The sequence below is a fragment of the Natrix helvetica genome (assembly GCF_964273705.1).
Source record: "Natrix helvetica genome assembly, chromosome: 1".
Classification (NCBI taxonomy): Eukaryota; Metazoa; Chordata; class Lepidosauria; order Squamata; family Natricidae; genus Natrix; species Natrix helvetica.
This window is the reverse complement of record NC_138548.1, coordinates 178,552,504-178,576,309: the sequence shown is the minus strand read 5'-3', so window position 1 is coordinate 178,576,309 and position 23,806 is coordinate 178,552,504. Positions and strand designations below refer to the sequence as shown.

Sequence of the window (23,806 nt, the reverse complement as noted above, 5' to 3'; positions counted from 1 at the left end):
AAGATTGCTTCTAGACATGTTCTACTTCTACCACCAGAATAATGGTGTCTGTATCTTATTATGTATTATATATAATATCATTCATTATATAGTTATAATTGCTAGAACCTGTTGTGTAGGCATGGAGGGAACCCGAGGTGTCTTTCACATAATTTAGCACCGGTTTGCCGCACAACAAAAATGTGCCTGTTCGCCTTCTGCATATGCGCTTTGCTCACGCACACGACTTGCACGCATGCACACAGTTTAGAAAACGTGGCTAAATAGCACCAGGGCGCATGGGTGGACCCACCTGCAGGTCACCACTACTGGTTTGCCCGAACCGGTCTGAACAGGCTGAATACCAACACTGGTGGGAATGAACTCTCTTCTAGCCTTTGTGTAATTTCTGATCTGTTTACATTTGCTTAGGTTAGCAATAGGCTAACATCTTATTATAAGTGTCCTCATTTTTCTTTTCATTGAGGCAGCTCCTTTTTTGCAGCTTTCCATAAGGCTATGGCTTGCATTTTTATGTGAGTAATAGATATGCCAGGAAGTGGGGAATGTAGACTGGTTCTTTCAGTCTCTTTATTTGATTGCTTAGAAATGGTTGATGATGTACAATATTTTGCACTCCTTCCTATCATTTTTTTTCCTCCACAAGTACAATTCTCTAGTTCAGATTGGTCTGAACAAGAGTCACTGCCCCAAATCTCCCAATGAGTTTCTGTGGCAAAGGGAGGGCTTGAACCTGACTCTTCCCACTTGTAGTCCCAACACATTAACCAATACTACACTGGCAGTCTGCTTACCAATGGTAATAGGCCTTCTGTCATCGTTCTGAATAATGAACTCCGGTAAGTCAGGACTCTGATACTTTATTCAGGTTCAGGAGATCCTTTATTGAGTACATCATATTGGCACTTAGAAAGGTGAAGTTAGCTTTAAACTATTCCCATGTTTAGGGAGAGTTAAAAGAATGAGACCTCCCCACCCTGCTGTCTCTCAGGTCACATGGGCCCAGTGGTGGGTTCCTACCGGTTTGGACCGGTTCAGCCAAACCGGTAGTGGTTTGGCAGCCTGGGTCACTGGGACCGGCAGCAATCCATGCCTGCCATGCCCCTGAACTGGTTTTCTGGGAAGCGCCATAGGCGCCAGCATCTTGTTTTTCACTTCTGCGCATGTGCAGAACAATTTTTATTGCATTGCATATGCACGTGCAGCATGCATCAAGCGCATGCACAAATGCAAAGTGCGCACGTGCAACGCGCCCACAAGCAAACCAGCAGTAGTGCCTGTCAGAACCCACCTATGCATGGGCCAACCAGTCCAGATGTAGGTTCCCGCTCAACTTCAACAGGTATCCGTTTACATGACCTTGGTCCTTACGACTGTAGCCAGCTGAGGCACCATATTCCTGAGTCCCCCCCCACATGCTCTCCCCCTCCCCCTTGAATGATAACCAAGGAAGAAAGCAGAAGTAAGCATGGCTTCAGCTGAAGTCGTTTTCCAGGTTGACACCTTCAATCTCAAGGTGCTACAATCCTGAAGGTATTTAGATTTGTACTCTTCATGTTTGTTGCATATGCATGTGAGATGTGAGTGCATGACATGTTTGCTTTTCCCATTTCAGGCTCTGCGATGAGTTTGAGAGGATAGCAGAAAGAGCCCTTTCCACTCCATCAAATACACACGAGTTAATGGAATTTAAGGTATGTGTTCTTTGGTAAATGGGAATAGATTTACTCTTTTGAAAAATGAAAAGCAAAGTTTCTCTAAATTCTAAGCAAAATCTTATGTAGTACGCAGAAGCATTTCTGAAAACAAAACAACTCATTAAGAGCAAGTCGCCTTCCTTGATCTTCACTGAAATATGCCTGGATGTTTTGCGTCTATGTTAAAATCTAATTTTACACAAAGTCAACAAAGCAAGGATCTTACAAGTTATTTCAAGTGCAGTGGAAAAGGTTTCAAGCAAGGAGAAACAGCCAAAAGCTCCAGGGATATATGAAGTCATCTGTATAGCCATTGCAGCTAAAAAACTGATTTCATGATACCCTACCAAATATAATGTGGAGAATGATGAAAAAGGACATCAAAAACTCTAAATTAAATATAAGGTAAAGGTTCCCTTCACACATATGTGCTAGTCGTTTCTGACTCTAGGGGACGGTGCTCACTCCATTTGAAAGCTGAAGAGCCAGTGCTGTCCAAAGAAGTCTCCGTGGTCATGTGGCTGGCATGACTAAACACCGAAAGCGCATGGAACACTGTAACCTTCCCACCAAAGTGGTCCCTATTTTTGTACTTGCATTTTTTACGTGCTTTTGAACTTCTAGGTTGGCAGAAATTGGGACAAGTAACGGGACCTCACTCTGTTATGCAGCACTAGGAATTTGAACTGCTAAACTGCCAACCTTTCCGATCGACAAGCTCAGCGTCTTAGCCACTGAGCCACCATGTCCCATTAGAAATTAGATACATCAAGCCACAAAGCAATATAGCTGCCAGTCCAGTCATCTGGGGAAAATGATCTTATATAAGAATGAGATATGGTACCATCTATTTGATATTACCATCCCATTCATTATGGTCCTATGTTAAAAAAAATGTTAAGCACAGCCTTTTGCCATCAAATATTACAGCCACCTGTCTTCTAAAAAGTGATCTCCATATTAATATTCAATGAAACAAATCTATTTCATTGAACAAGACACACCACCGAGATAATCCAATATTTTATAAGTTGGTAATGAAGCTTTTTGAAGTATGTAATGATAGCTGTTTTGAAGATTAGTGTGAGATACTAGGCAATTTTGTAGGTAGCAAACTCCTTGGGGGCTATACATGGTTTTACAAATGTATTAAACAATTAATTTACTTGTTTATTTTTGTGCTAAAATCTAAATAATGTACCTTAAAAGCAATAAGGTGAAGTTCTGGTCCACAAAGCTCATTTTCTGGTGATTTTGTGGAAATCTCCAAAAAAATTTCCGACACCAGGATGGAAGAGGTTTGGCATAGTGTTTATTTTTTGACTTCCCAATCTACCTTGGGGCTACCCATTCAAATGTTATCCAGTTCCAGACCTGCTTAGATGTTCAGCTTAATGAAGATTGATAAAGTGCTGTTGGAATAAATTGAATAGCAAGGAGTCCGTTTATTGGATATTAAAATGGTACTGTACCAGTTGAGAACTGTAGGCTTGTGACATAGTCCATTCAGTGAGTACTCTGGTAGGCTCATGAATGCTATCTCCAAATAAAATGCCAATCTGATACATAGGACACTGAACTTGTATGATCTGATTTTAATGAATTTTAGTATGCAAACCCTGCTCTGTGTTCACAAATGAGACCGGTTGTTTAATGTTTCTTCCCAAACAGGCATATATAGAGAAAGTGGAACAAGTTGACATGCTGGAAATGGAACAAAAATTAGTTGATGTCAAAAATTCCCTGGCTTTCCTGATAGAATGTGCAAATTTTTCACCAGTTGATATTCGCCTAAACAATAGTGTTTTTCAGTGGTATGGACGGATGGGGGAGATTTTTGAAGAACATAGAAAGATCATTAAAGAAAAAACTGAACAGTTTCAAGAAGGACTTAAAGTTAGTGTTCTTTTTTACTTTGAATAGTTTTACGTTGCTGAGTTAATCAAATTTGCATGCAACAGCTCTCACTTTAAAAATAGTGGATAGCTATTAACTGCTCGGACAAGTGATAATGAAGAGTTCACTACTAATAGGTATAGATATAGGCCATATCAAAATATCTGAAATAAAATGAATTTGCTTTGATCTAGCAAGACAGATTTACATATTTAGGCAAGCTCTGTAATGTTGCTGTAGATCAAAATGTATATCCAGATGTTATTCCTTATCTGCACTGAAGTGCTTATTTAGTATTCACATCTGTCATGCAAATAGGGATGTTAGGCAAAGCATTTGCCTGTAATTATAGCCTGAGGCTTAGCAATATACACTTTTTAGTATTACCTATTAGAATTTAATCCTAATCCTTTAAAAACCGTGTATCAATCGGTGCCATGGAGAAGATTTAAACCATTACTTTTCAGGCACTTGGCTGATTACAATAGTAAAAATGGTAAATAGTGGCAAAGTTACACCATTATGCACCATTGTAATGCTGAATCAGTTTACCTCAGTTTACCCGTGTTTATGTGATGAACTTGGCTTTTTGTGTTTTTTTAGATGCGCTGTGAAAGATTTGTGGAGGAACTGGAGAGTTATGCTAAGCAAGTTGAAGAATTTTATTCTTATGGTGACATTCAGGAGGTCAATAGATATTTGAAAAAAGCCCAAGCCCTGAATACCAAGTTAGATGCAGCTGCTGATAAGGTAAGGTCTTCTGTTTTCATTAAAATGGTTTTGTCTTAATTCAGTGAGGGAACACATTGTTATCATAGCGAATAACACAGATTCAACAGATTCAATAAATGGATATCAGAAGATGGATATTTGAAGATCTTAGAGCCTGAGAATATTTGACCAGTGATCTGACTGAATATATACTTTGTATATGCTTTGTTTACATTTGAAATCATTATTAACTATGCAGGCATATAAAAGCAGTTTTATACTGAGTGTCTTGGTTCAGCTGTCTTAATTCTGCCTAGGCCCGTGATGGCGAACCTATGGCATGGGTGCCCAAAGTGGCACATGGAGCCATGTCGCCTGGCATGCGTGGTGTCGCTGTTCCTCTTCCGTGTTTCTGTTGAGCATGCACGCATGATGATCAGCTGGCCTTCGTGCGTGTGGCAGTGCCAGAAACTGGAAGAGCTGGAAGAGTCTTCTGTTTTCCGGTGTGACCATGTGCGCCAGTAACTGGAAGATTAGCCGGCTGGCACACGTGCGCTTCAGAAACCAGACATTCATTTTCTGGTGCGTGCATGCCCCCTGGTCAGCTCCTCTTATGGGTTGCATCCCAGATGAGCATGCATGCCATCACTGGTTTGCCATCACTGATCTAGGCTGACAAATGCCCTCTGGGATTTTTCCCAAACTTTTTAAAGAGATGTTGGCTTTTTGAACCTCTGCTGATCTGTATGCCAAGCCTGTGGCTTTCCAGTGAACAGTTGGATTATCATGATTTTATTTCTCTCTATGTTGAGATGAAACCTGTCTACCCCAATTAAAAATGTTTTATGTAATTATTCCTTGACCTTATTAAAGTTAAATGAATGTTTCTATTAGCATTGCTAATACCATAGAGATATTTTTTTAAGAGTTTTGCAGTGTATTGGAAACACCTTAAAATGAACCGCAATGGTTCCACAAAAATATGTAGTTATCTTTAATGGAAAAAGTTCTACCCTGGTTATGGAAGTTCAGCACGATTGTAGATTTGATGGTTCTCTTGCCAGGGATTCTCATTATCTTAATCCAAAGGCATGCCCTGTGCACCTTAAGATATAAGCTCTTGATTACAACTGACTGACTAGCACTGTGATCTGCGAAAGTTACAGTTTGGCATACAGCAGAGTGAACTCAGAAGAAAGAGTGTGGTGAAGTAATCATTTATCATTTCTTCAACGTTACTATTGAATTGCTTTCCCTGATGCCTTTAATCTTTTGCATTTTTGGATGTATGATACATTTAACAGAGGGATACAATCAATATCAAGTGTGGTACTAATACCACTCTATAAAGCTTTAGTAAGACCACACCTAGAATACTGCATCTAGCTTTGTGCAGTGAAGAGCAACCAAATTGATTACGGGACTGGAGGCTTAAACATAGGATGAGTGGTTGCAGGAATTGGGCATGGCTAGTCTAGTGAAGAGAAGGACCAGAGGAGACATGTTAGCAGTGTTCCAATATTTGAAGGGCTGCCACAGAGGGAAGGGGATCAAGCTGTTTTTCAAAGCAGGCCAGACAAGGAATAAAGGATGGAAACTGATCAATGAGAGATTCAACCTAGAAATAAGGAGAAATTTTCTGACAGTGAGAACAATCAATGGAACAGCTTGCCTTCAGAAGTTGTGGGAGCTTCATCACTGGAAGCTTTCAAGAAGATACTGGACTGCCATTTGTCAGAAATGGTATAGGGTCTCCTGCTTGGACAGGGGGTTGGACTAGAAGACCTACAAGGTCCCTTCCAACTCTGTTAATCTGTTAAATACACTTATTAGTAAGGCCTTCGGTATATATTCTCGGATTCTATTTCTTCCTGTAACCTTCTTCAGTCTTATCACAAAAAAGTTGACAGCTAAGTCTTTAGATATAGCTCCATGTTACACTGACCTCACTCTAGTACTTCTGCCTTTAAGGACTACAAGGTCAATCAGAAAAATCGGATCTAAAATCATAAGGTGTCTTTTGTCTGGTTAAAATTTGTAGTAAAGCAATGATGTGTTTATTTCTTAATAAAAATCCTTGTGATTTCTGTAGATTGATCAGTTTAATGCGGAAGAGGAGGCCTACGGATGGCTGACATCTCAGTACCCTCAGCGTAAAAAAATTCAAGATACTTTGAAACCGTACCTTCAGCTTTATGAAATGACAGTAGACTTCAATACCAAATATAGGAACTGGATGGATGGAATATTTACTAAAGTGAATCCAGACCAAGTTGATCAAGACACGGGAAACACTTGGCGTGCACTGTATAAGTTAGAAAGAACCTTCCATGACTCTCCAAATGCTTTATTTCTAACAACAAGGATCAAGGCAAAGGTGGAAGAATTTAAGGAACACATTCCATTGATTCAAGTAATCTGCAACCCTGGTTTGCAAGATCGTCACTGGGAGGCCATGTCAAATATAGTCGGGTACCCTCTGAAACCTTCTGAAGATTCAACTGTCTCTTCTTATATTGATATGCATCTCGAGCAATATTTAGAAAAATTTGAAACCATTAGTGAAACAGCCAGCAAAGAACATTCCCTTGAGAAGGCCATGGTGAAAATGATTTCAGAATGGGACGGCATGGAATTTATTCTCCTTCCTTACAGAGAAACAGGGACTTATATTTTATCAGCTGTAGATGACATTCAAATGTTGCTAGATGACCACATAGTCAAAACTCAGACCATGAGAGGATCTCCTTTTATCAAACCATATGAGAAAAAAATGAGGTATTGTAAAATGATTCCTAAGAGATTTCATATTATACCCAAGTGAACCTGGTTTATTTGTGAAATTGCTTTGCTGTGGGAATCAAGCTATCTACGAGAGGCTGATGTATTGGAAAATGCCAGTTATTGATCTAACATTCAGCAGAGGAAGCAGAAAAGTTGGGTCATTTAATGTGTTGAGTGTGAATCTCATAAGCAAGAGCAGAAATACGTGGTCACTCCTATTTCTGCAGAGGGTAAAGGGAATGGCCTTGAGGGACAGGAGGAAGAACTGCTGTCAATGCAACAGTCAAATAAAAGAAAACTGAATCTGGGACAGAACTGTAGAGGTCTCAGACAAGCTCCTCCCTATTTTATATAAACATAAAGGAGGGAAGGGAGAGGTTCTTTCAAACTTGCAAGATTCTGTTACTGTTAACTTTATAACATAAATAGCATTAGTCTACACTACTTTGATTTTTTAGTCTAGTCTATCTTGAAGGGCTGACTAATCTCCCTAAAATTCATTTCACTCCAGTTTGTTTCTTCATGGGGTTCTGAAGAGCAAAAGAAAATTGTAGGTTGTACACATGGAGTAGGGAAAATAATGCATTCTGCAAGCATATTTTACTTTGCCAGGAGAGATATTTGGATTTCATAGGACTTTAGTTATCTCCAGAGGTGAAAATCATGGCAAGATTCAAAATATGATCTTCCAAAAATTTATAGACAAGAGGATGGGAGGGGTTGTGTTTTTTTTTTTTTAAAAATATTCTTGTCACGTTCTACTTTTTGCCTGTGACTTGACTTGGCCTAAAGCAGGGGACTATTGTGCTCCTCCTTTTTTTTTGCTGTGCTATTTATCTCTCCAGGAATGCAATTATTACAGCTTTTGCTAGCTCTTAGAACTCTTTGAGGGATGTGAATGTACATTGGCCAGCTCATACACAGTGCTTCTTTTAAATAATCCAATTGTCCTTTGGCAGTATTCAGGGTGCATTGTGATAGAGGTTTGTGTTAATTGGTTGTATCTTTTATTTATATCTATCATGTATTTTGAAAATAGAACCTGGGACTTCTTGGTTCAAAAGGTGAATCTGATACATGCCCAAGTTTGGATCTTCATAATAGTAATATGAGTGAAGGCATCTACTCTTGTTGAGTCCATAGCTTATTGAATAGCGGTCCTCTTGATTATAAGTCAGGCTCTTTTAAGGAAGGATGGAAACAACAAGGCACTTGCATTAAGGCTTCTGCAGATGTTTTTGCAGAAGTTTCTCACATTTGACAGTTGAGCAGAACCAGGTGATACCACTAAAGGAAAATATTTGTAGCTCAGTGTTGAAATGAGGGGTCCTTGGTGTTCTCTGGTTGGTTGTTTTCTTTAAAAATGTGCCACTACCCAAACTACCATGTTTCCTTGAAAATAAGACAGGGTCTTGTTTTCTTTTGACCTCCAAAACAAGCGCTTGGCCTTATTTTTGGGGAGGTCTTATTATTTTTGAGGTGCAGGAGGCGGTGAGCATGGTCACCTCATGGCTGCTGCTGTGTTGCAATATTTTTGGGGAGGGCTTATTTTCTGGGGAGATTTTATTTTCTGGGGAGGGCTTATTTTAGTACATGCGCTCAAAAAACCCCGATTGGGCTTATCCGGGGAGGTCTTATTTTCAGGGAAACAGGTAGGTAGCATCATCAGTGCTAGGAGGTGTGCCTGCAGGCATTTTTTTCTCCATTTGTGTGCTTTCTGAAGGATTTAATGCCTATAAGTGGTGCCAATACAGGAGAATATTTGATTTTAGATAGAAATGAGAGGGTTCTTGGTACTCTCTGAGCTTGATTGTTTTTCGAAGATGTTTCATTGCCAACTAGGTAACTACATCAATGCTAGAATCAGATGAAGTGAGTGCCATGACAACTTGTCAGTAGCTCACGGGTGTCAAACGTGATTATGTCACGTGATGTATCTTGACATTTTTTGCCTTTGCAGAGCTGGGGTGTGTCATATCCCTCCCTCTTTGTTGAGAGAGGGTTGGTCAATTTTGACATAGATGGCCTCTTTGATTCTTTTTTCAAACCAGCAGTCCTCTCTGTACAAAATGTGGGCTTTGCTGTCTTCAAAAGAGTGGTCTTCGTTTTTTAAATGCAGATAGACTGCTGAATCTAGTCATGATGGGTTTGTTCTCCTATGTTGTGGCATGCATTTATGAAGTGGTTGTTTTGTTTCCCCAATGTACAAATCTATACATGGCTTGCTGGATTGTAGTACATATACCATGTTGCTCAATTTGGCAAAATAATTCTGCCCTTCCAGGAGCATATTGATAGTATGTCTGCTTAGGGTGCTTCTCTGACATGAGGGCATGGGCCAAAAGGCCAGCCTTTTTGGTAGAAATGCAAATATATGAAACATGCTGCTATGGAAATACACTGGATTGCTTTATTTATGACTTTCTAAAAATCTAAAACTGTTCTTTTTAAAATGGACCTTTGCTAATCTTGATGCCTAGTGAAGGAGGGCAGGCATCTTACTATGTTGTTATTCAATTTGTTTGGTTGAGATTCTGTGTTCTCTATAACAGACTGGGGAGTTAAGAATTATAAATTCCTACTTATATGCATAGAATTGGCTGTATGAAAGGAAGTTCTTTGCTGGGAAAGAGGCTCTTCAAGGGAGATCAGACTAGAAAACACAAATTATGTAGGCCCGTACAACTTTTATTGTAAAGCTATAGTAACAGAATCTTGCAAGACTGACTGTGACTCCTTTCTCCCTCCCTTTATCATTGATTTCTCAGGTTACAGCTCTGCCTTGGACCCAAGTTTCTTTTATCTGACTTGCTTTGGCCTCAGATCTTCCTCCTCTCCTTCAAGGCCATTCCCTTTACATCAAGAGAGAATAGGATTGCTTTTCTTCTCTGGGAACCACATGAGATACATCTGCCTGGGAGTACCTGGGCTTATATTCCATCCAAACCTCCAGAAATGTTCTACAATCTAATGTTCAGTTCATTTTGTTCTGTTCTATAGAGACTGGGAGTCAAAACTTTTGTTGGTTCAGGAAATCTTGGATGAGTGGCTGAAAGTTCAGGCTACCTGGCTATATTTGGAGCCAATTTTTAGTTCTCCAGACATTATGGCTCAGATGCCTGAAGAAGGTAGGCGATTCACCACTGTGGACAAAACATGGAAGGATATCATGAAACATGCCATTCAGGTAGTAACAATTCTCTTTGGAATAACTGATTATAACATAGGATTGATATGGTTTTGTTCATATCTTTACTGTATGTATTCTGTCAATCATGAAATTAAACTCGGGAAGTACACATGAAAAGGGAGATGAATGTCCCTTCTCCCCCTGCCCAAAGAGAGGGGCGAAATAAAAGGGGGCATAGCTTTGCATAAAAAGTGCATATATCTGTTTGGACATTTTAATATATTTCATCCTAGATATAACGCAGTAGAACACTGAACAAAGAGTAACAGGCTTTGAAGGGAAATGAGTTAATAAAATAAAGAAGTAAATAAGTAGCCTTTGTGCAGTGTAGTATCCAGATATTTCTTTGTTTAGTTAGCCAAACTGATTTGTCATTCCACTCAATTCAATGTACTGTTACCCCTGCTTTCCTTTATTAGACTTCATTATCCTTAAACCTTAACCATTATCTGATGAAAGACTATCCGTGTTTTGTGGCCATTGCTTTCCCTTCCAAACACAACTGCTGAAAATGGTGGCATGATTTCCTGCAATCTGAGAATAAGAAACAGACAAAAAATACTATAACAAATTGTTTTAAATCTTCAAATGAAGTATAACCAAAGAATTGTCCTCCTGACATCTTCGAATAGAGAATTGGTTCTATTTTAAATAGCACATCTGACTGTCTTAGACTAAGTCACTGAATTGAATTGGATAGAGATGTAAGGATTAGGCTATTAGTCACCATACTGTGCTGCTTCCTTTGAAGTAATCCCAAATGGCTTATTTTCAAATGGGTGCTCATGGTTGGCTGCGAAGTATAGAAGTTTAGTGCTTTTGTTGAGTATTCATGTAGTTGTCTGTACCGGTTAGTACTTCTGACATTTTCAGGTGAACAAAAAGCACTTTCGTATTTCTCCCCAGAAGATGGCAGTATAAGTTTAGAAATTATTATTTGATTTTATAGGTACTGTATATCCCTTCTCAGCATAAATTAAATATCGGGCCATGTGTTGATTTTTTTGACTTGCAGTTGTGGTTTACAGTGACAGATAGAAATTGTAAACACATTTTTGGATTGCCCTGTATTTTACCCTAGATTTGAATAATTTTTTCCCCGTGTGGCTCAAATCAATGAGGATGAAATTGTTCTTTGATTTCATTGCTATTTTTGATAAACAAATGGTCTACAGGAGTGATCTTTTTCTGCATGGGAAGAAAAATCGAAGACATTGTATTAAGAAAAAGCCCTAAGGATGAGAGCATCGGGTAATTTATAGCTTCTTTATGGAACAGCTAATCATGGCACACTAGAGCAATTATTTTTCTATCTTCGGCCCAGTTTAACTATTTTGAAAAAAACCATAATTCACGTCAGTCTCATTTGATTTTCAAATTCCATCAAGACCGTGGATGATAAACATTGGTGTAATAGTCCAAGTGGCTAAATAGGAAGAAATGCCGAGTTTCCATATGAAATTTTGACAGGGTATAACAGTGATTTGAGCTAAACGCAACCTAGATGCAGGAAGTTGCCACCTGAGGGTGCTAACGTGGCTTTCTTTGAAAAACATTTCCCCCCTCACTAGAGGTTATAGTCTGGTGGAGATATTTGCTCAGTTCATATTTTGACATATATACTGATTTGTGTCTCCCAAACACAAGTGTAAACCCAAACATTCATAAAGGCCAAACATTTCCTTGTTCCCACTTTATAAGGCAAATTTGTATGTGTACAAAGGAAGAACTGCTTTCAAAACGTGTGCAGTGCATTAGGCAAAATGAATAGGAAATATACATTAGACAAGGTGTGCAAAAATTCCATAGTGGGGGAAAAATGTACATCAAGATGTGAAGGCATTTTATATAGATGTTTAAAAGAATGTTTTAAGTGGAAATAAACATTTTTAAAAATGATTTTTCCTGGAAAGAAACTAAAACAAACCCCAACTGAATGATAGAACAAGGCTCAGGGGTGGGATTTAGTTGGTTCAGGTGAACCGGATGTTAATTTGACATTTGGCTTGCCAAACTGTTGGTTACAAGGACTGGCTGTCCCTGCCCCTCCCCTCCCAAGAGTCTCCACGTGGCCCGGTTTGGATGCCAGGTAAGTGCAGGGCCCGCACGGGGGCTCTGGGAGAGCAAAAAACGGGCCTCCTGGAAGTTCCGGAAGTCCGGAAGCGCACATGTTTCTGACCTCTGGAGGGCTTCCAGAGCCCGGTGGAGCCTGTTTTCGCCCTCCTGGAGGATCAAGGAAAGCTTCCGGAGCCTAAGGAGGGTGAAAATGCCCCCCTCCCCCGTGGTGCAGGAGTCCAAGTAGGCCACGCCCACCATGGCCACACCCAGCCAGCAACCGGGCAGAGAACCGGTTGCTAACATTTTTCAATTGCACCCCTCACAAGGCCATCCTTTATATACTCTAACTGGAAGAAGAAAGAAAAGCAATCTGGTAAAGAAGAGTCCTGACCATACAAAATTGAAGGTGCAAAGAAAATGAAGTTCTGGGAAAGTATAGGGGAATTTGCTCAAAGAGACTATGAGAGATGGGCGGAAATTACAGGGGAGTAGATGTAGAACAAGGACTCCCTTGCAGCAACCTGCAGATAGATGAATATATGTCAACTGAGCAGTTTTAATTAAGGAAATGAGAAGCCAAAAAGAAGCTGGGAATGTGGAGGAAGTGCTTAGGCTGCAAGTTTCCAACCAATATGTGGCTATCAAATGATGCTGAATATGGAATCTCTAGACACTGTTCAGTGAATCTTCACCTTTTGGTTTTGACTCTAAAGTATTCATTGTTGAGTATCTTTATATCCCATCTTATCTGCTCATGGTTTAATCAGAGGAAGGAAGGAAGGAAGGAAGGAAGGAAGGAAGGAAGGAAGGAAGGAAGGAAGGAAATGTAATATATTTAGAAAAAGCATAGAAATTGAAAAATAGAATTGGCCAAATCAGTCTCAGAGTCTACCTAGCTGTTTCACAAAGGGGTTTAATACACCACAAGAAAATATCTTAGAAAACTTTCAGACAGTTATGAAAGTATCCTGGACAATGGGAGAAAATTGAGCCAACTCATTTTAGTTTTAATGTTTTAGAGAAAATACTTAAAGCATTGCTCGGTTTTTAAATTGAGATAATGATGATAAGATACATGGTATGATATGAATGGTATGTTATATGATATGTGTCTTTCTCAGGACAAACATGTTCTTACAGTAGTGATGATAGAAAAGATGCTGGAACGACTGAAGAAATGCAATGAGCTATTAGAATTAATTCTGAAGGGACTAAATGAGTATCTAGAAAAGAAACGTCTGTTCTTCCCTAGATTCTTCTTCTTATCCAATGATGAACTCCTTGAGATTCTCTCAGAGACTAAAGATCCTACAAGGTATTGTACTATTTTATGTACATTTAGGATAGTTGTAACTCCTGTTGTACATAGTTTACATAATGATTAAAAGCTAATATCCAGTACGTGCAGAAGTACATTAATTTATTTTGTGCAGTCTATGCAAATTAGACATAAATTATATAAATAAAGTATATGTGTGTTAGGTAAATTCAGATATAATGGACATTCGGTTTTATCAGATACCCTTCACCCAAACTGATGTTTACATATGTATGTGATTATCATTCAGGTACAAAAACTTTGCTTCCATCAACATACTCCTCATAATGAATTTGTAGGCAAGAGGTCATGTTGCCTTATGTGCGTGTGTGTGCAATGCTGCAAACATGTGAACTTAATCTCATTGTCAACAATTCTGGTCCAAGCTTGAATCATCTCCCATCTTGAGTATTTCAATCTTCTTTGGGGGTCTTCTATTACAATATTTTACTTTAGTTTTTGCCATTTAAACCCATTTCTTGGTTTGACAATTCATTGTCCTTCTCTGTTAGGTATAATATATTTGAAAAGAATATTTATAGCCTGGGGTTGAACTATGAGTTTCTTGATGCTCTCTGAGGTTGGTTGTTTTCTTGCAGATATTTCACCACCAAACTAGGTAACATCATCAATGCTAGAAGGCAGTTTGTTCTCATTTTATATACTAATGGCTTGTCCTGTCAATGTTGGTGGGAGAGGTCTTGATGGTTCCTTGAGGCTGTTGTTTAGTGTTAGCTTGTTTGGCTAAGTTGGTGGTTTCTTGATGGAGTACTATTTACACCTTGATTAATAGTCTAGTATTAGTGTTAATTTCTGCTCATTTGGGTGAGAGCAGGGCCATCAAGATCACTCTCATCAGCATGGACAGGACAAGCCATTACTACATAAATTAAGTATAAACCCCATTCCTTACTAGCAGTGATAGTTTGGTAATAAAACGTCTACAAGAAAACAACTGTTCTCAGAAAGCACCAAGGACCCCACAATAATACATTTGGTTCGGCCTTAAAGTTCTCTAAAATGCAAGAAGAACAATATTTTCAGCCTTAACAATATTCCATTGTTTTCTGGCCATGTGCTCTAAAATATTTTTAAAGTAAAAGAATGCTCCCGCTCAGCAAAAAGTTTGTCTACTCTTCTTTTATGACTTAGTTATCAAGATACATTGCTGCAGTTCATTTGAAGTGGCATACCATACCTGGTGCATTAAACATCCTTGTTGGAAATCTAGTAAGATGATTTCTTAGCAGATCATTTTGCCGTGTTAATGTGCTTTGGAGAGGATTTTAAACAAAAATGTAGTTTTTAATACACTGTGGGTGTTTTTTGTCAGTTTTGTTTGAGAATGAAATATCTAAATAAAAAAAAACTTCCTGTGGTTAGAATTTACTCTCTGACTCACACAGATGGCATTATTAATCTAAACATTCTGGGCATAAAATGTGTTTTGTTGAAAGAAGTTTGAACTTGCATGGCTCCAAGTTTATTTCTTAATCCTCTCTTTGATTTCTTCAGAGTCAAGCCTCACTTGAAAAAGTGTTTTGAAGGAATTGCTAGTGTTGAGTTTACCGAAGTCCTGGATATCACACACATGAAAAGCAGTGAAGGGGAGGTTGTGGAACTTATCAACACAATATCAACTGCTAAAGCGAGAGGCCAAGTGGAAAAGTGGTTAGTTGAATTGGAAACAGCTATGATAAATTCCATCCACAAGGTAATAAATTACAGTTTGTTTGAGGTCATTCTCTAGATCAGGGCTGTCAAACTCTCCATGTCACATTGCCTATCACATGATGTTTCGTGACGTATTCCCCATTCACGGAGCTAGGGTGGACGTGGCCTGAGCATGATGCATCTGGCTGCAGGCTGCCAGTTTGACACCCCTGCTCTAAACTATTATAGGAAAACAAACAGACTATCTCTCAAAATCCTTGGCATGATTTAGAACAGTGATGGCGAACCTATGGCACGCGTGCCACAAGCGGCACGTGGAGCCATTTGTCAGGGCACGCAAGTCACTTCCGGTTTGCTCGGAGGATCCTTTTGAGCGCTCCGAAGGCTTCAGGGACTGTCCGGATGGTCTCTGAAGCCTTTGGAACGCTTAAAACGACCCTCTGAGCAACCCAGAAGTCACTTCCGGTTTGCTCAGAGGGTGGTTTTAAGCGCTCCGAAGGCTTCAGGGAAGCCTCCGGATGGTCCCTGAAGCCTCCGGAGGGGCAGGGGAGGCTCTTTTCGCCCTCCCCAGGCTCCTATAAAGCCTCTGGAGCCTGGGGAGGGCAAAAAAAGCATGTAAAAATGGGGGGTGTCACACGTTGTGCGCGCATGCGCACTGGGGGGGGTGTCGCACGTTGCATTATGGGTGCGGCACGCCCGCACACGACCCCCCTGCGCTCCCTCCACTTGTGGCACGCGAGCCAAAAAAGGTTTGCCATCGCTGATATAGAACAATGGACACAAAGATTTAAAAAATCATCTCCCTTTCTAAATTGCTATTCCACTATGATTGGCTGCAAGGATCAGGAATGTGGTGCACCTGAAATCTTTCCTTCTTGCTGTTGCTATGATGAAGAGCTTTTCCCCATGATTAGCATTTCACAGGTAAATAATGGAAATTCCCCTCCTAGGGCTGAAACAGCTTCAGTGGAGGTGAAATTCAGTCAGAATCATAGCAGAGAAGAAAGAGTTAGGAGCTCTTCCTCAATCTGCTGCTGTTCTGCCATTCTTCCACTGCAGTATCTGTTTAGATCCCTAAAACTCTACAGTCATCACTTATGTGGAATATTTGGCCTCGTTTGGTGTTGCATAGCACCTAATTTGACTAAGTATTAAAAATGTGGGTCAGGTAAAATGAGCTGCAATAGTTTTCATGCTAATTGTAAGCTCGACTACTGGTGAAGCGTCTATTCTGCCAAATATTTTGTATTCTAGTTGTAAGATTTCTTGTAAATGTATAAATGTTCCTGTTATATATAATAGGTATAGAAATTTAACAATAGATGGCCATTTCAACCCATTGGAAAAGCCACAGTACAAAATATTGCATTCTATCAATGTTGTAGGCACATGCAATAGATCAATAGCAGTACAAGTAGTCAGTCCTCAACTACAACAGTCCTCGACTTATGACCACAGTTGAGCCCCAAATTTCTGTTTCTAAGTGAGACACTTGTTAACTGAATTTTGCCCCATTTTGTGAATCATTGCAGTTAAGTTAGTAACATGGTTGTTAAGTGAGCCTGCTTCCCCATGGACTTTGTTTGTCAGAAGGTCACAAAATATGACCCCAGGACACTGCAACTGTCATAAATATGAATAAGTTGCCCAATGTCCAAATTTTGATCACGTGACCATGGGGATGCTACAATGGTCATAAGTGTGAAAAACGATCATAAATGACTTTCTTCAGTGCCGTTGTAACTTTGAACGGTCATTAAATGAACTGTTGTAAGTCAAGGACTATATGTAGTCTTAGAATAAATAAATGATGGATACTTTAGCTCAAAATTTGGATACTTTAGTTGTCTGTCTGTCTCACACATATATTTATGGTTTCTCTTATTCTTCTTGAGACGTTAAAAATGTTTTCTTTGGAAGCATTTTTTTTTAGTTTTTAAAATTACAGGCACTTTTTGTAACCAATAAATATAAATTGTTGGGCACTTTAATTGCTAGACATTTGTCCACTTGTTAAGGGAATAAATAAGATTAACTTGAAGCTGCACAGAATGGAATGTATGAATGGGATTGAATGATTTGGTCAGTTTAATGCATCATTGTTTTGAGTTACTTTCGTTCATGTACATTTTAATCCATGCTTAACCAAGGAACCCAGAATAAAAATGGTTTAGTAACAAAAGTAATCTAATGTCACATTTGACAAACTAGGCAACTCGTGCCCTGTTGGCTCATCATTTCAGAGATGTTTCCTCACCAGATTCCTCAAGGCCTTCACCAGTGATTCTTGTAATTTTTGACCTTTTTGTTTTATTCTTTCTGCAGCTGCCTCTGCCTCTCTCTTTCTTCTTCACTCCCTTTCAGCATTTAATCATTTCCTGTCTCTGTATTTTTTTTTCTCCTTGCAGGAATTCTGAGAAAAGCAACTAGAAAACAGTTCCTATCAATGTGATGTGATTCATTAAGGCTCAAGGCTCTCTCTTTGCCTCCACTGAACAACTGTTCTTTGGGGGGCAAAAATCAAAGCAATGTCTCAGCAACTCCTGTGGATCATACCCAGGAAGCTGAGGAAAGCTGCTGGGACGGCTCCTTTAAAGAAAATACAATTATCCCTGAGGGCATTGTTAGTACCTGCAGAGATCATGCCTCAATTGGAATAGAAGATTCAGACAGACCAGTTCATCAGTGTCTAAAGTGAGAGGGTCTGAAGAGGAGCACCAGAATAATAAAGAGAGCAAAATCCACACTCCCATGAATGCAGCTGCCACCGATTTCCCATCTGCCACTGTTTTAATGCCCCAATAGAATTGAATATGATAATGGCTGCTGTTTGTCTTTTGACAACCAGAGGGCAAATGCAGGGTTTATTGATACTGCTAATGATAATAATTGCTACTATTATTCTGTTGCTTCTCAGGGAGCATGTGTTCATGATTTTGGATGGTTTCCAAAAATCTATTTCTTTTTCAGTTATCCCCCTCCCCCACTGCAGAGATAATTAACGGACCTTTTTAATCCAACACTCATATTAAAGAAGTTTTTGTTTGTTTGTTTTATATTCAAACCAGATTTAATTCCCTGTTCCCTTTAGAGCAAGAAAAAAATGGATTCCCTCTTTGACACTTCTAATTCTCTTCTTCCCAAACCTAAAAAAATGTCGAGGTCAAAAAAATCCTATGTTTTTCAAGCAACTCAATTGTCTTCAGTGTTCTGGCTCATGATATGTCCTCTTTAAGGTTCAGAGATATAGAATGACCCTGATCCTAGGGTAGTCCCATTTTTAAATACGTTAACAGAGTTCAAGCAAAGAAAAAAAAATCATCCCAACAAGGATCGACCTTCCACCACAAAGAGCCTGTAGACTTTCCAAGGTTTCATGGTCTAAGAAAAAAAAGATGAATTCTAAGTCATAAGATCACTTTAGTATCTTTTAAATCTATTTTGATCAACCTACCAGAGCCACTTGCCAGCAACTTGATCTTTGTAGGCTCTTCAGTGGGAAGAAGACGACTTGCTTCTTTCTTTCCAATCTAGTTTACCCTCAAAATGAGATCAATCGATAATAGGTATAATTAGTATAGGAAACTCTACTAAAACAAAGTATTCACCAGCCTGTCTCAATAGTGATATTTCCCTTCTCCATTCTCGTGGTTAGTTGTAAGTCAGGAATTTATTGAAGAAGCCATAAATCCTTTAACTCATATTTAAGCAATAGAATAATTCCCAGATTCATTTTCAAGGATCTAGATCAATATTCTTTGCGGGTTTAAAAAAAATTACGGTAATAGCACGTTTATTTAGATTGAAATACTTCAAGCGTTTGTGATATACCAAGGATGATGATAGAAACATTGCAATCAATCAAGAAGAGTCTACACTCATCAGATCTGCTAGAAACCTATTTGCATGTACCAGCTGCTGTAATACATCGGTGGTTTTCATGCCTCAACATTTTCAGTTGTGATAATTATCCTTTGTGCTGGTCTCAGCTCTCTGCATTTTTTTCACGGTAATGATAACAGTATTAGAGCATCTGACATTACAAGGCATCTGTGTATACCCATATTTGCACACACTCATTCACCCTTTTCCAAAGGCAAAACCAGATATTGACTTGTCATTAGACACATGAATTCCTAATGAATTGCAAAAAAAGTTGATTTCAGTCATTGAAGCTTTTGGGTGCATAGATAGATGCAAAACAAGACTTCATAATTTTATTGTCAGAGATAATTCCAAAGATTCAGCCTCTAGTTTGATTGGAAAGATGGGAAAAGGGAATGCTTCATGAACTGAGGAGAGAATTTAGGCCTTATCACTTTTTAAAAATATGTAAGCGTCCTGTCTTGGACCAGATTACACTTTTGGCTTTTCAGTGACTCCCTGCTTTATATCAGCAGGCAAGTTTTCAAAAGATCAGATGCAGGATTTCCTTCTGTTCCCAAATCCCAGAAAAATGGAGTTTCAAACTATCTGTCCTTAAAAATAGTTTGAATTCTGACCCTCAGTCTTTTTCATGGTGTTGAGAAATTCACAAGCAATCCAATCTTGCTAGCTGTCATTGCAGATATGGTCTCAGAAAGTCCAGTCTTCTCTCCAGATCCAATTTGGAATTACTTGACTGCCTTGAATCTGGAGATGTATAGATTACATGGCTTGTCATAATTCTGTCATATCCACAAACCTTTTCTTCTAGGAGGCAATCCACAAAGCAGATGTACGAAACAATTGAATAGTATAGAGCAGGGGTGTCAAACTCATGTTGTCACGGTGGCATCATGTGATGTATCGGGACTTTCCCCCGCCCTTTGTTAAATGGTGTGGGCATGGCCAGTGTGTGATGCATCTGGCCTGCAGGCCGGGAGTTTGACAGCCCTAGTATAGAGTTTGCCTATACAGACCTATATCACATGGTCCCTAAACCTAAAGCTACACAGGTAAGCAATTGCATTGTCCTTCAGTCCTGGCTAGAATGGAATGGTCTCATTGTAGATTCTTCTGAGAGGCATCTCTGTCAAATCTTCCTCCTGTACCAGAGGTGGTATTCTGCTGGTTTGCACTGGTTCGGGTGAACCGGTAGTGGCGGCGGTGCGAAACTCCGCCCACCCAGACATCATCACAGACCTTCTGCACATGTGCGCGTGCTCCCACTACCGAATCGGGAGTGAAGAAATTAGGATACCATTACTGTCTCGTACACCACTTCCTGTGTTAGCACCCGTAGGCTGTTCTCAAAGTCATCCTGAGCTGGCATTTGTGCCCTTCTTTCCCAGTAGATTATATGTCATTTAAAATGATATTTTTAGTGACTTACTTGTCCTTGAGGTGTTGCCTGAGATCTTTGTTGTTTGTTTGTTTGTTTGACTTGATTTCTATAGCTCCATCTCAACGAACAACTCTGGGAAGCTCACAATTCAATTTTGTCAGTCAGAGGTTCCCTGTGTGCATTCACTAGGGAAACACTGGTCTTACTAGTGGGAATCAGTTTTTAATTCCCAAAGCAAACTTATTATTTTACAGGAAACAAGAAACTGTTCTTCTCTCATTCTCTCCAAAAGCTGCTTATTCTCTAAGGCACAAGCTGCATAGTATTCTTAGTATACTTAACATTTACAATCTGTATGTGAAAGTAATTAAAACTCATATAGTCTATTAGATTTTGTGTGAACTGGTTAAACGGAAACTTTTAGTATAAAAGAATTATATTGTAGTCATTGAAAGAACAACAGATTTTTGTAGATTCTGTGATAGCTTTTCACATCATGAGTACAAATATGATAAGAGTGGTAGATGGACTTTTTCTCTTTGAATCTTTTTTTTTTTTTGCAATTTAAGTTCAATTCATTTACTATGCTGGCTAATCACATTCTTTTCTTTCTTCTTCTTTCCTATTGTAATTACGCATAGCATTAATTTTAAACATACACATTTTTATGCTTTTGTGCCAGTTGAGGCTAGGCCAAATCTACCAACAATTATTTCAGCAATGTCTACGTGGGAATTGCTTTATTCCTTTCAAAGCCAAGAGAGTTAAATTTTCTAGAATTCAGTTACTTAGAGTTGGTTTGGGGCTGTGAGAGGTGGAATTGCAAAACATTCTTTTTATTGTATTTTGTTATATTCTGCATGGACTGTACACCGCCCCGAGTCCCTCTTGGGAGAGGGGGCGGTCTAGAAGCATCAAATATAAAATAAATAAATAAATATAAATTCTGATTTTTATTTGAATGAATAGTTGGTATTCTAGCAGAGGAAGCCCCTTCAGTATGATCATAGTGGTTAAAAAAATCATTCTTGGAGGGCACCAGATACCCTACTGTAAGTGTTCTAATATATGCCACAAATCTGAGTCACAAGTCATATATTTCTTTTCTGTTCGGTGTTCATTGAGAGTCATGCAACTTGGATTTCTCTATGTACAGTATGTTGAGGTATAACTAAGCATGGTGTCTCATGCTCATTGGAATTGATGGAGTAAAGTCATATAGGCAGAACCAAAAGGTCATGACAGAAGATGTTTGGAATCTGCTTTCTAGCTTACTTAGCAAGAGTTTCATGTTTTGTATTTCCAGGTGATTGGTTCTGCCATAGATGCTTATCCAAAATCTGTCCGTATAAACTGGGTAAGAGATTGGCCAGGACAGACAGTCCTTTGTGTATCCCAGGCATTTTGGACTCTTGAAGTGCAAACAGCTATTAAAAATGGCCAGCAGGTAAGAATGTTTTAATAGTATGTGAAATGTTAGTAATTAGCTCATATCTTCTTTAGAAGATATGAATAAACAGTTTCTACAATCTGTATATTTGGTAATATGATGGTGTCTGAACCAGTAGAAAATGTATGAGAAAATTTGCAGAGCTTTTTTTCCAAATTTGTACCTTCATAAATGCAATAGAAAAGTTGAAAGGTAAAAATACTCCCAAGTTACCAATACAACTACTGTAGTCAGTAGGACATAAAGTGTTCTTTATTGGTGATGCTTCCCTATGTATCGGTGAACTCCTCCTTTTGCTTTTCCTTCTCCTTCTCCTTCCCCCTCCTCTTTGTCCTCCAACATGAACAAAGGCTGCTATTTTGCAAATGTCATGTGTGGTATTTTCTAAAACGTCCTTATGTTAGTTGTCTTCAGTAGAAGCAAAACATCTTGAGAAATGTATTGACTTTGTTATTGTATAATACTATATAAAATGATACAATGTGGTTCAATGGGTCTAGTCTTTGAAAAACATATATCTGTATGGATAACTTTGCCCCTGTTTTTGAACCCTGTTTTTCTTTAATAAAAGAGAAGTATTGGATTGCATCTAAGCTAAGATAAAAAGGATTGTGCCCAGAATGTTAATTGTATTTAGTTAAAATTACTGCAACAAGTCAGTTATGATTTAAGTCCCATTTGCTTTAGTGAGAATCAGATTCCGCTTATTACGTGGTAAATTTAACCACTGTATCTTTAATAAAAAATTGCCAACAGAGCTTCAGGTGTTTATGGTAATACCACCACCCCATTTCCCCACTCCTTCATTTTCCTCAGTGGAGAATTTCACTGGTATTTTTTTATTGTTAGGACCTGGCTTTCTCTTACTATAGAAGTGAAATTTAAAAACTGTTTTATCTGTAGCAAGGGGGAATCAGGATGCAGGATAAAGGAATACTTCTAGCGAAGCCATCAACTAATCAGCAGAGGCTTCAATTTACTTCCCATGTGGAGTTGAAGCTGTGTCTAATAATGCCTTAAGAGCAGATGTTTGAAGAGTAGAAAATCCCACTGCTTCTAAAGAATGTCATTTGGATGCTCTGCATAGGGCTGCCTAGCCTCAGAAGATGCAATCCTTGACATTGATGGAAAGGCTTATTGCTTCTTTTCACTTACAGAGAGATGTAAATCTTGAGTAGCATAAAATTATTTCATTAGCTTCAATGGAAGAGAAATTGGATAGGAGAAAACAACCAAAGAGAGGAAAGCGCTACACATAAAATTTCCTTCCCTTCTGGAAGAAATCCTGTAGGGCACATGAATCTTGGAGCTTCCAATACAGATTTTTTCTGAGAAAGGAAGTATGATTGTCCTTCCTATGACAAATGCCTAATTTATCCCCCTCGATTTCAGTGGGATAAAGCTTGGACTGTAGGCTCTGTCATAGAAAGAAAAATCCTGCACCTGACTGATTATTTTGTTCTCCTTTGGCACACAAAAAAATCTACTCTGGTAAATGTAAGGAACCCTATGAAATAATTCAAGTGATGGACTGGGAAAGAGGTGAAGATGGATGAAAACCAGCTACCATCACTTTTCTCCCTTCTGATGACAGACACCACCACAAAAGCTTTTCTATTGTAGAAGAACTCCTTGAACTGATGTATGTGTGCATGTATGTATGTATTTAAAAGAAAACAAATTTGAAATGTGCCAGTGAACAATTGCCTGTCAAGATGACGGCTGCAGAAATGCGAAATCACTTCTAAAAAGCATCAGTTAG

General features: G+C 38.9%; 1 protein-coding gene across 1 annotated transcript in view; it reads left to right on the top strand.

Moving 5' to 3' along the window:
* The window catches only part of DNAH7 (dynein axonemal heavy chain 7), a gene marked incomplete at its 5' end in the record, with an annotated part of 161,289 nt that overhangs the window by 37,490 nt on the left and 99,993 nt on the right, over nt 1–23,806 (top strand). The window contains 8 exons of the mRNA XM_081956675.1: nt 1,616–1,694; nt 3,369–3,593; nt 4,197–4,343; nt 6,397–7,082; nt 10,089–10,275; nt 13,458–13,651; nt 15,170–15,368; nt 21,901–22,041. Coding sequence (XP_081812801.1) covers nt 1,616–1,694; nt 3,369–3,593; nt 4,197–4,343; nt 6,397–7,082; nt 10,089–10,275; nt 13,458–13,651; nt 15,170–15,368; nt 21,901–22,041 — 1,858 coding nt within the window. The remainder of the gene's footprint in view (nt 1–1,615; nt 1,695–3,368; nt 3,594–4,196; nt 4,344–6,396; nt 7,083–10,088; nt 10,276–13,457; nt 13,652–15,169; nt 15,369–21,900; nt 22,042–23,806) is intronic.